This window comes from Morone saxatilis, unplaced genomic scaffold (assembly GCF_004916995.1).
Source record: "Morone saxatilis isolate NCDOM2014 unplaced genomic scaffold, NCSU_SB_2.0 Contig4, whole genome shotgun sequence".
NCBI classification, from domain to species: Eukaryota; Metazoa; Chordata; class Actinopteri; family Moronidae; genus Morone; species Morone saxatilis.
The window spans coordinates 13137914-13150654 of NW_023339984.1; the positions used below are offsets into that span (position 1 = coordinate 13137914).

At 40.4% G+C, this 12741-nt stretch overlaps 1 protein-coding gene across 1 annotated transcript in view; it reads left to right on the top strand.

The window, feature by feature from the left end:
• Positions 1 to 486: 486 nt before the first annotated feature.
• Positions 487 to 12741, top strand: part of capn1 (calpain 1) — a gene marked incomplete in the record, with an annotated part of 25923 nt that continues 13668 nt past the window's right edge. Inside the window, 4 exon segments of the mRNA XM_035675020.1 lie at positions 487 to 775; positions 3481 to 4210; positions 7262 to 7331; positions 9301 to 9419. Coding sequence (XP_035530913.1) covers positions 3956 to 4210; positions 7262 to 7331; positions 9301 to 9419 — 444 coding nt within the window.

A 12741-nucleotide genomic window follows, 5' to 3' on the forward strand; every position in this document is an offset into this window, starting at 1 on the left:
ACTGCCTTTTAAAGCGGGTTATGCTGTGAACAACTGCACCGAAGCACAGGGTGTGTGTGTGTGTGTAACCCTCCCTTTCAGTGTAGTGTGGTTTATGGCTAACAGGCACTGCGCAGGCGCACTGTAATGGGGGGTGCAGCCAGATCAGAGCCGAGGCAGCAGGGCGTTTCTAAATAATAAGAGCTGTTAAAGACAGGAGGGGACGAACCCACACTAAAACATGGAAGAGAAAAAATAAACTGAAGTAGCACATTGAATGTCTAAGTAACTGCATTTTAAAGGAAACACCCGGCAAGGTAAATATAAGATTCCTTCATCCACACTGCTTTTACTTTACAGTTTGTGTCTCGCTGCAGGGAGATATATGTCTTTAAATGCTTCTGACATCCTAGCCTGAACTTTTTTGAGTTGACATGAGTTTGTGAGCCGTTGCATTGCGAACACTAATGTAATCAACCATGTCAAACCAAACTCCTCGCACAAAGACCAGCCTCTTAAAACTTTCCAGGACACCTTGGAGCCATGAAATCTGGCAATGTTGCGCCGTCGTTTACGCGGAAATCTCTTGTTATGGTAGGGTTGTAATAGTTCTTCCTGCTCACTGTGACACGGATACTATGCTTGATGAGAGTGAGGTGAAAGGAAATGGGGTCGCCCAGCTGTTCGTGTGATTCAACTCGAGAAAAGTTGCAGTTTTGACAGCTGGACCTTGTATCTCTCCTCTCAGGGACCACACCTACCTCCAGGACTCCATGTTTATCTGTGTGAGCCATATGTATGTATATAAACTGAACCTGCACCACCAGGATATGCCTTTAAAATACACGTACAAGTTTAATTAAACCACTCAAGTAGAACAAGTGTTACATGCACAGCTTGTGTTTTTCTTCACCCCCCTCCTTTTGATAAAAATCACTCATAAAGTCAGCATTTCTTTTCCCCATTGGACACTGTGAGTGTCTAGTTTCTCTGCTGGTCTATTTTATCCACGGCTTTAAAGGCACAAAACACTTTGGCTATTTTATTTCAACAGTGTTTGGAATATGAACCCTGCATGCAGAAATACACCAAGAGGCTACCATAATGCTTACTCACAGCACAAACACTGGACCTCACGCACCCACAGGCATGATGGTTACAGTCAGAGTGTATTTACGCTGTCTGTGCCCCTCACTGTGTCGTGAGAAGGAAACCACTGTGCAGACACCCATCAGCAGAAAAGCAGCAGTGGCAGACGCTGTACTGACGTTTGTGTTGGTTTAAAGAATCCTGGTGTGACTGCTGTTGAACTCATATGACCCCCCTCATCTGTCTTTACTGTATAATTTTGACCCATATTTTTTCTCAAGTTGCATAATAACAGCTGATAATAACATGACATGTATGTTATCTAATTCCCCCTTTAGAAAGGGTTTATTGCACATGGTTGGCATTCATTAGTAATGGAGGAAATGGAGTACACATATGATATGCTGCATGCATCTGTTTCCATAGATTCTTTCATTCTCTAACTTTAGCTCCAGCAGAGTCTTTAATATTTGTCTATTTTTGTAATTCGGCTTTCTGTTCTGTGAATCTGGTGGCGAAAGAGCCTCAAAGCTTTCCCTGTATGCATCTGGACGTGCAGTCTACTGGTTGTCATTGCTCATAAATGTCACTACCTGCACTGAGGTGGAGGATATCTGTGAGTGTGTGTATGAGTGTGTTTCACATGTGAGTGGAAATGAAATATTCATTAGAGCCAGATTGAACTCACATGGGGAAGATTGTGCCCCTGATAACACACAGCAGAGACACAAACCACCGAATGGTTGGGAAGTTAGTGGAACAGTAATGCCAGCACACATATGTTGGTCACTGATTTCCTTTAATAACTGTTATTAAAGTAGCCCAAAAAAATTATATTATAAAAAATTATATGTGTGTTACTGTAAGTATTGGATTTGCAGAAATAGCTGCAGTAACAGTAATATAGTGTAACAATGTATCGACATATTTGACACATTTTTTACAAAATGTTACTTTTGTATAAAGAGACGTGGTGTAACAACACCTAAATTTAAGGCTTTGTATTTCATGCAAAGTCCCTTATTGCACTTTATATGTTGATTTAGGGGCTACTTTTAAAAAAATGTCATTGACTTACACACATTATAAATGTTTTTGTGGCAAATTTTAATAGACTTACAAAGTCAGTTTTTTTAAAGTTTTTGCAATGTTTTACTTTTATTTAAACATTACCTAAATAAACAAGTCTAAAGAAATAATTTAAATACTGTCTGACCAAACAATAAGTAGTATAAGTACAAATCTGGCCAGACATTCAGTGCTAGCTTTCGATACAGGATGCTATAACGTATTTTGGTCAGTAAGCGTCATAAAGTAGTAGTACTATCAGTGGTGGTAGCAGAAGTGTAGCTGTAGTAGCCCAGCAGCAGTAGTAATAATTGTAGTACTCTTGCTGTTGGTAGTAGTTGTAAATTGTAGTAAAAGCTGGATCTTACACAAGTTCTCATATAAAACAAGTCTGTAAAACTCTGCAGCAGACTTGGAAACCTGTTGCCGTGGCTGCTACACGATCTGTTCTCTGGCTCTGTGAGCAGGAACTTTTTTCACTCAGTGAGCTGGGACATTTTTGATGGGTGTGGTTCACAGCGAGCAGGGGGAAACAGGGGCTGCGTTCTTCGAGCCAATGAGAGCCAAACTCTTTTCAGCTTCTGCTGTGACTGACAGCCGAGTCTTGAAACAGGAAGAGTATTTAGTTTGGATAGGGGAGAGTGCGGGTAGTAAAAAAAAAAAGAGACGCGTTGTTAAAAATAAACCTGCCTTTTGTGTATGTCTGTTTAAATAGATTAAATTGACAGACAGGAAGGAGCAAAGCAAAGGACTACAAAGTCAGACGAACTGAGATGAAGTGTTCACGAAGCTCCAGTTCTGGAGTTCTGCCAAGAGCTTCGGTGGCACTAATGACAGTTTACACCTCCTCCTCCCTGGCTCTGCTTAATTAAAGAGTCGGAGAGAGCTTTTGCTTGTTGTGGGCCTCGTGTTGCCTTCATTGTGCATCGAGATTCACAGAAAAACCGCACCCTCTGTCATCCCTGCGCACAATAAATACTGCACGCACACACACAGAGCTACCGTCCAACGGTTTGGTAACTGTGATTAAACATTGACTTTAATGCGTTTCTGACTGACACTCTGTGCACATTCAGCACCACACAGTAAATGTAGCACTGGTGTGCCTATTGTGACTAATCCCTTTGCTATGCATAGCGAGCATGTGTATATAGTTGACTGAAAAGAAACAGGTAGGGCTCATTCTACTTTTAAACCCTTAATGCATGTATAGAGGGTGTATACAGCTGCTGCCTTTGTTTGTGCTGCACACGGTATAGAGCTGTGTATGGACGTGCATCTCTGCATACTTTCTCTGCTTTCACTGTTCAGTATCTCATTTTCACTGCAACTTCTTTCTTTTAGGGTTTTAGCTGCTGGTGGGACACGGAAGGACTGAAACCCTGCACTCCTGTTGGCACCTGGATTTTTAAAAAAAAGCAACAAACTCTGATTGGTAGATCTTTGGGATAATATTCGCCGTCACTGTGAGGACCAGAGCCTGTGAAGCTTATGCATTTTGAGCCGCTACACGTGTGATTGTTATTGCATCGGAAGCATATCCATCTACAGCAGAACCACAAGTACCGCAACCAAGCAGCAAACTGTTATCATCAATATTTAATAGCTTCTTAATGGCTACTGATGTTTCATTCTGATATATGATTGAGCCTCGAAGCCATTACCATCAGATTCAAATCAGAACTGCCGCAGTGTACAATAGATCACTGTTGCTTCATTAATTATTGACACATCTTTACATCATATTGTTGTTCCACACATACAAACATCCAACACAGAGTGACAGTTGACCCTACACTGTTTACTCCACAAGCTCAGGATGGAGGGGCACATCTATGCTACAGGAATGGCCGCCAAGCTGAGGAGCCAGTGGGATCGCAATGATGGTCTGGGACAGAACCACAATGCTGTCAAGCTTCTGGGTCAGGACTATGAGAGTCTGAAAGCCCAGTGCCTCCAGAGTGGGAAGCTGTTTGAGGATAATTTGTTCCCTTGTGCTGCGTCATCTCTGGGATTCAATGAGCTCGGCCCGAGATCTTCCAAGACCCTCGGAACCCGCTGGATGAGACCCACGGTGAGAAAGGGAGGGTGGGGTAGAGCTCTGAGAGGACTGGGTAATTTGAACGAAGATGTGATATAATTATTATTAGTTCTGACTTTTGAGAGTTGCACAGAGGAAGCAATAAAACAATCAGGTTGGTTGGACAGTTCATTATAAAATGATGAAGTGCTCGTCCTTGTATCAGCAAAATCTTCACTAAGCTTTGTCGTACCACCACAAGTTCTGTGGTTTAATCACAGACTTTCCTGAACTATTGACATCATTTGAACAAGGCAATGCTTCTAAACCTCCAAAAAAAGCTAAATAAATTCTACAGTAGCTAGTAGAGTCTGTCAAAGCATTAATGAGCAGACCATTCTTAGGAAAATGTAGGAGCTATACCTGTAAATGTTAGAATTTTAGACCAAATCTTTACTTGTTTGGCTACAAAACACTCAAATTTGGAACCAAAATTATTCTCTCAATTTTGTATATTTTTAGCCAGTATATTACAAATATATATCATATATATGTATACTTTGCTATATGTAAACACATTTTCCAGGCAGCAAGCTACTGCTTTCAACTCATATTGGTATGGTGTAAAACTCAGCTTACAGATACTGAACACTTCAAAACGATCATTAAGTCGTCTCAGATATTTGTCAAAGTTACAGCTGGTTCTTTAGACAGTGTCAGTTTGTGTGTTCAAGTGCAGTTAGGAAAAAAAGCAACATCTAATCAAACTGCAACCCTTTTAAAAGAAATGTGTGCGGTTTTCTTTTTGTTTATGCTTCATGGTCTGATTTTCCAACAATATAGCTTGTATTTCAGCATCCATCCTTGAACTCCTTTGAATACATATACTCACTTCAAGAGTTTGAGAAAAAGCTGTAAAGGAAGTATCAACACTAACTTTGTACTTGTTTGATGATCTGATTAAATCAATCAAACACTGACTTCAAGAGTAAGATAACTGAATGAATATCCATTCTTTGTTCCTTTTAAGCTTTTTTATTATCCCCAAGCAACCGTTACTCACAGACTAGAATTTCATCTGTTGCTTGGCAACTAAACTTTCAGGGACTATAATGGGTCAGGAGTGATTGGTAGATATCATTGTAATGTTCCAACAACAGCACTCAAGAGTTCTGTTTGCGTGTATCATCGTTCTCTTCCTGGTTTTTATCCTTCCACGCGTCTCGCCAAACGTCCAGGCCTTTCCTGCTTGCCTGTCTCAATGTTTCTCAGTCTCTCATAACTGCTCAATACATAATAAATACTCCAGGGTGCTCCCTGTAGCCGAATATAACACCAGAGAATGAAGTGGGTCTTCATCTCATCTTCATTAGGCGTATCACGCAAACCTTGCAGACAGCGTGCTCTCAGTACTGTTCGATTTGCACATACCGTGACAAGTCACTGTTGTCAGTAATGGAAAAAGCAAGCAAGACAAGTCGTGATCTTAAAAGCTCTCGAGGTTGTGATCGTCAGCGTGACTGGAGCTCTTGGCTCCTCTGGCAGCTTCCATTTGAGTGTGTAGACTCCTGTGTGTGCATATGTTTTGAACATGTGTATGTTTCGTGTGTGTCTTTTGCTTCCCAGGGTCGTTTCTCTCCAAAAAGTCTGATGTTTTATAATGCATGCTCCTTTCCTGCACCACAGGATCTGTAATATTTAATAAGAGGATTCATGGTGTTCACATTGCCCCCAAAATCTGTGCTCTATGTGAGCCTGAAAAAGAGCATTTCAGCCTGTGTGTGTGTTTGTGTGAATTCACCCATGTGCTTGATGGTTGTGTGCACTTGCGGGGAACGAGGATAAATGGAATACTTCTTTTTATAGCTTTGTATAGTGGGGTTTCTCACGCTCAACATGCTATGTAGAAGATGGTATATGAAGCAGGGCGATACTGGGAAACAAGACGTGAACAAGAAACACTAGAATGCGACGTTGTTCTCCTGAAATGTTTATTATGTGATCTCTAGAGGTCCTCAAATAGTCTGGTGTTAATTTTAGCTGTGCACTTTCAAAGGAGCAACTTCACATTTGGAGAAATTGTATATTCAATTGACAATTACAGAATAAAAAGTATTTTTTGGAAATTGGCATTTCAGCCTAAAAACAACTAAGTAATATAAGTAAAAAAAATACACCTTTTAACAACTTCAAATCTTGAACAGTCTTATATGTATACAGCACTGTATGTGTTGTATCTTGTGTTACTGAAGCACCAAATCTGAAAATCTGATATTGTGTTTTTAAGATCTATTTCTTGACTGACAGCTTTAGCATCAGCCTGAGCTTCAAGCAGAAGCAAAACCACTGTGACTAGCGTTTGGGGAAATGAATAGCAAGCTTGCTTGACAGGATTGATTATACATTTTAAATAGAATCTAAATGAGAAGCCTTTGCTTGTCTAGCTGCTTCACGTTGTCAAGTCTTCATACGAAACACCACAATGTGTCTGACCAATCACTATCCTGGACGCACAAAGATAAAACTAATGTCATGTTGATGAAACTGTAGATTTTATCTAATTGTCTGGCTAAAAAAAAAAACAGACTAGTGAGTAACTAATTGCATCCTATAGACATTTATTTGAGCCTCATTTCAAAGGATACTCTAACTGGTGATGTGGAGGTTTTCAAAACTATTTTGACTTGTTGAAACCTATTTTGGACTGGATCAGGGATCAGCCACCAGAGCAACATGTCATTGCTTCATACATTATGTCCTGATCTGGCACCTCACCCTTCCTCTATATTTTGGCAAACCTCAATAAGGGTGGCTATCAGTCTTGAGTCTGCCTAGCTGGACTAGCTATGAAATTTGGCTCATGGTTATGCATGATCTGTGGTGAGAAATCTATTTGCATTATCAGGCTCAAATATGTTTTGCCTTCTTTGATATTAAAGGTTGCTGACCCCTGTGCTAGGCCTTGGCACTAAACAACACAGTAAACATGAAAAAGACAGTAAATGTAATGTTTGTAAAATGGGTATCCAAAAGCAAGAATAGTACTAATTGGTTTTATTTGTGTGTGTGTGTGTGTGTGTGTGTCTGTGTGTGTGCGTTGGACAGGAGTTCTGCAAACGCCCCGAGTTCATTGTGGATGGAGCTACACGCACAGACATCTGCCAGGGAGCTCTGGGTGAGTCCAACTGGGAGAGTGCCCAACTGTTTCACTGTTATTACAGCATGATTCAGATATTAGAAGAGAGGAGAGGAGAGAAATAGCTCAGGTTTAATCTGGTAGAAAGTCAAAGTGAGGAATGTCAGCAGAAGCCAAGAGAGACAGGTAATTGACTGGAGGTTTGCCAGGTTGCAAGTCTAACTGGGAGATGTAGTACATAAATATGTGAAGCTTCCCTCTCCCTTCAGAACAACATGCCCTTGAGTAATACACTGAACCTTTTCTAAGAACACTTGATTAGAACGGAGCCGTCGTTGATGTCTTTATGCTGTGCTTTTGCTGCTATAATAAGTCACACTTTCATGTCAAGAAACCAAGAGATGGTTAGCTTAGCTTAGCATACAGGCTTGAACAAAGAGGGAACATCTAGCCTGGCTATGTCCACCAGCACCATCAATTTACATGTTGTAACAATTTACATAAAGTTGGGGGGAAGTGTGAGTAGATAGATGAAGTAGATTGCAATTTATAATATTTTCTCCGACTTTAGAAAGCTTTAGACTTTAGAGCCACAGAATAGATTGTACTGTTATTATACAGACTGAGCAGTGCCCCTTAATTGACCTTAATGTGCATAATTGGTAGAATTCCCCTTTGAATATAATATTTAACCAAGAGTTTTGAAGTTTTTACAAAAGATTATCCTTAAGTTAATCAGCTCCCGTTGCATATGTTGAGAACTCCCCTTCCATATTTAAATAAACTGAGCTCTAGAGTCAACGTGCCAGGTTACCTACAGTAAGGATTGAAAGATGAGTGATCGAAAGCAACAGGGCAAAGTGAATCAGGACAGATGGAGATAGACAGCCTAAAAGAGAAGAGAAACGGAAGACGGTTAACAGTCACTTGAGCAGGACCAGTAACAGTTTATTGCTTGAGATGTTTCCTGATCGACGCAGAGCTCCATTAATAATTCATTTGTTTCCTTTTTTTCTCTGCCTGACATCTGTAAACAAGGCCACCCTCCCTCTGTTTCAGTCGTAGCTCTGGCAGTGTGGGAAAGGACTTCCCCTACCTCAAAATGAAAATAAAAATACATTACCCACCCCCCCACACCCAGAGGAGCAGCTGAATTGCAAAACAATAACCCCAATAATGTTGAGCCAGAAAACGTAATTTGTTTTACAGCCAAAATGCGCCATGACTGATTAGTCTTTATCAGTCGCACGGGGTTATCTGTGAGACGACCCCCCGGCTGCTATCAGGGGCTGTTTATAGATTGTATGACAGATAAGAATATAAATATGTTAACATAAAAGCGAAACAGCCTGTGCTTTCGGTATAGAAGTACAGCTGCACCAGCATTAATAGATACACTCGCTAAACTTAAAAGCTTCAAGAAGCATATGACCTTAAGCATTAACATTCAAAAAGTACTGATGACATGAGAATGGACCAATCAAAATGTTAAAATACTCACTATAAGAGTAGCTATTTTATACACTTTTGAACTGAGTCTCAGCAAGTCAGATAACAAAGACCTCTGTTTTTGTCTTTGATGAGATTCTTCAGATGAGGAACTGACCACAGTATGGCAGTCAGGGTGATCCCCTCCTCTAACCGAGAGAGAACCAGTGGAACAAGTGCCTCTCCCATTTCTCAGAAGGAAAAGCTTGTTCAAACATGGTTCCCCACTCTTGTCTTTACTGAACAGTTAATAGGCAAATTCTAGTTTTAGTGTCTTCCCACTGAGTGAATTCACTCAGAGACACTAGAGTGGGTTCACTCTAGGAATTTGACCTTTATGGAAAATAGGTGCTTGACTTCTGTAGGGATGAAGGAGAGGCTCTCTGCTAATATGGGAATGGAGAGTGGACAAATGAGGATTATTTAAATTCCAACACCTGTTTTATAACAACCTGCTGTCATTCTGGTTAACTGTCATTCTGGTGTGTGTGTGTGTGTGTGTGTGTGTGTGTTTTCACAGGGGACTGCTGGCTGCTGGCAGCCATTGCCTCCCTGACCTTAAACGACAATCTCCTCCACAGAGTGGTTCCTCATGGACAGAACTTCGGACAGGGATATGCCGGCATCTTTCACTTCCAGGTGCCAAGCTCTACTTCCTGCATTTACATTTATATCAGTCTAACGGATAGACACTCAACAAACACAACTGACACCTCCCACACTCCAACAGCCACCTGGTGGGGCTGTCATGATATCACTACACAATTATCGTGGGGAAAATAATTCAAAATAATTATATTATTGCAATATCAATAGAAGATTAGAAAAAGTCAAAGTTATCTTGTCAGTTAGATAAGTCATTTATCAAATTAATTACACTCAACTGTAACACTGGCAACCAGCAATAAGGTGCTTTACCGCCACCTACTATGTTGATTGTGAACCACAAAATGGGAATGAAAAGATATGTTAATGATTTACCGGGTGCTGGATTATTTACACAATATTAACATAAGTGTATTATTAATGTGTATTATTATCGTGACAACTTTAATGGGCAGCTCATTAGAGTTATCTGGTTATCAAAATTTAATTTACTGCAACTTCCACTGTTGTTTCCGTTAAGTTTCACAGCACTGTACCAATGTCAGAGCTGCATCTGAATGGACGTTTATTGTCCATACAACTAATACATAACAATACTATAGTAATAGGTTGTAATTTACATTTATTTACAGCTGGCCACCCTACAATACACTTTGTGAGGGATTTATAGAACTCATGGGCTAAATCCAGCCACCCCCAAGACCTGCAGACTGAACCCTTGTAGACTTATTATTTCTGCAAGCATACTGGGTCACCTGGGACAGGACTTCAGACCTCAGTTGTTTTTTTGGGGACGTTAATTTGAATTCCTGACCATTTAACCAATCTCAAATAGCTTTGGTGGTGCTGACACTGGCAATTTATGCTGCTCATAATATAGCAGGAATAGTCATGCATATTAGTATGCAAAGTAGAATATCCCTTTAAATGAGCTCCTCAACACTGCAGATACTGTATTCTTATTAAAACCTTAACTGAGGAGTTTCACATTGTTGGTGGATGAAAAGCAACAGCCTATAATTATGGGTCCGGACATTTGGATTCAGCCATACAAAATGAATGTGAGCCAGCAGTTCTGTGCCAGCTCACTTCTTTCATTTGTTTTTCTGCCCCACTGCTTCCTGTTGTGTAAGTTCCTGCTAGGTGCACCATCAGTTGTGCAAACTGTTAGACTGAAATCAAAGTTAGTTTTCTTTGGTTCAAACCAAGGTGGAAAAGTTTATTTTGTTGCATTTTTGTTAGTAGCGGGGTTTGACTTTTTTTATTTACCCATCGCAAGCAAACCAGTATCATGTTCAGCTGCCAAAATAAATATAGAGTTGATCTGTGGTCAGATGCTTGATTAAATTTTTGTTTTGAGTCACAGGAAGATCCTTGATACAATCGGTTCAGAAATGTATATTCTTTCCCCGTACTTCATGCCTTCATTTAAAACATGGAGCAGCTTACTGATTCATTTGAATACAGTTACAGACATTCATGCTATGAGTTATCAATTGACCATCATTTTAAAGGACTAATGTGTAGGATGTAGTGGCATATCTAGCAGTGAAGTTGCAGATTGCAATTATCCAAAGTGTGTAGGAGAAACTACGGTGGCTGTGACACTTGCAAAAAACGCTTTACAAAAGGCTCTTATCTTTATTTATTCAGAGTAAGTCATTCTTTCTTTCCCTAGAATTTCCCAGCAAGACAGAGGATTTAAAACAATAATTTTCGTCTCATATCTGGCTTTTTTCCATTTGTCAAACCCCACTGAGTCATCCAAGATAACTGAACTCTCAGATCCACACCCACTCAGCCAGTCAATAAACTTTACCTGGGAGCATTTGAGTCATCATCAAACTTAACTACACTCTCCAAAGTGACCAACGCCCCTTTTCTTTATCAGACACAGAGTTTTTAAAGCCAAGAGAAGACATGATCTGTCGTATCTATGAAGACAAAACCACTGTTGACAATCAAACCCTGTGTCGTCATCTGATGTTTCTAACTATAGTTCAGTATCACTTTCCATGCCTGAAGACCAGTCCTGCTGCTTTGTAATTTAAATACAAAATATGCATTCTATTCATTGTATGTCTATGGTACAAGCCTCTGGCAGACTGCCCGGTCTTATCAACTGAACTTTGCTTTATATACGAAACCAAATATTCCACACGCGCACTTGAACACACTTCAATACACACACAAAACCACAGGCAAATTTGAGACCTCTCAGTAGCTGCACACAACGACAGTGACACAGGTGTTGGCTTGAACACAAACCCTTTAATACTGCTGTCGGTAAGCAGGTGAACATCACATGCATTCAGTCCAAAATGAGATAGGGAAATCTTGTAGCAGTAGTTTATACGGATAACTTCAATTTGAATGTAGTATATATTGTTTGTAGTATATTTTACAACCAAAATCCATTCTCCATGGGAAATTAGTTTTGCTCAGGAATAATGTTCTTGTGGGAAAGAAACTGTAGCCTAAAGTTTTTTACACCATTATCCTCAGTCAGAAATGTTCAACCAATTAATAACCAACTTCAGTAACTTTATGAATCGCAAACCATATCAACAACAAGCTGTGTTTGGTGTGGAGAGCGAGAAAACACAACCAAAACACACAGCAAGAAAACCTACAACAATTTAAGCTTCAGAAAACAGCACATTAGATTAGCATATTAGATATTCTTTTTATTCTGTCTTGTTTCAGTATTCTTTAATGATGTCAGGAAGGGCTGTGGAGGAGTGTGTCTCTCCTGTGATCTCACATGCCTCATTATCTGTGCTCGAATGTGAGTGCGTCTTTGTCTGAGTACTCCCTCCTCTGATCTTACACCAGCATGTCTCCGTAGCCTCCCCCAGCTTGTCTGCATGGCAGGAGCAACTGTGAGCCCCCAAAATGTCTTACTAAGCAGTTACTCACGTTCCTCTCATGTTATCAAGCCCTCAGAATCTGCCCAAAACAGCTGGAGATTGATATTTTATTTTTTCTGTATGACTTTTATAAGGAAGAAGCAAACACAGGAATTAATCATTCTTCAACAACTCAACCTGCTTTGTCACAGGGTGCTTCGAGCTGAGTCGACTGCACTTAGATGTGAGACAGTGAGAACTGTGCCAACCAGACTGTCAGCCCGCCAAGTGTTGACATGGGAGAGAGAGAGAGAGAGAGAGAGACATTAAAAGGGACGAGGGAGAGAGAAAGAGGAAGCTAAACAGGGAACAGAGGGGAAGCTCTTGAATATCAAAGACACGTATTACATGCATAGGGAACTGTCTCTCTCTAATGTAGAACACACATGCACACAAAGACTGAATGCTCAGACTGGCTGCTGTCAGCTGTACACACACACACACAC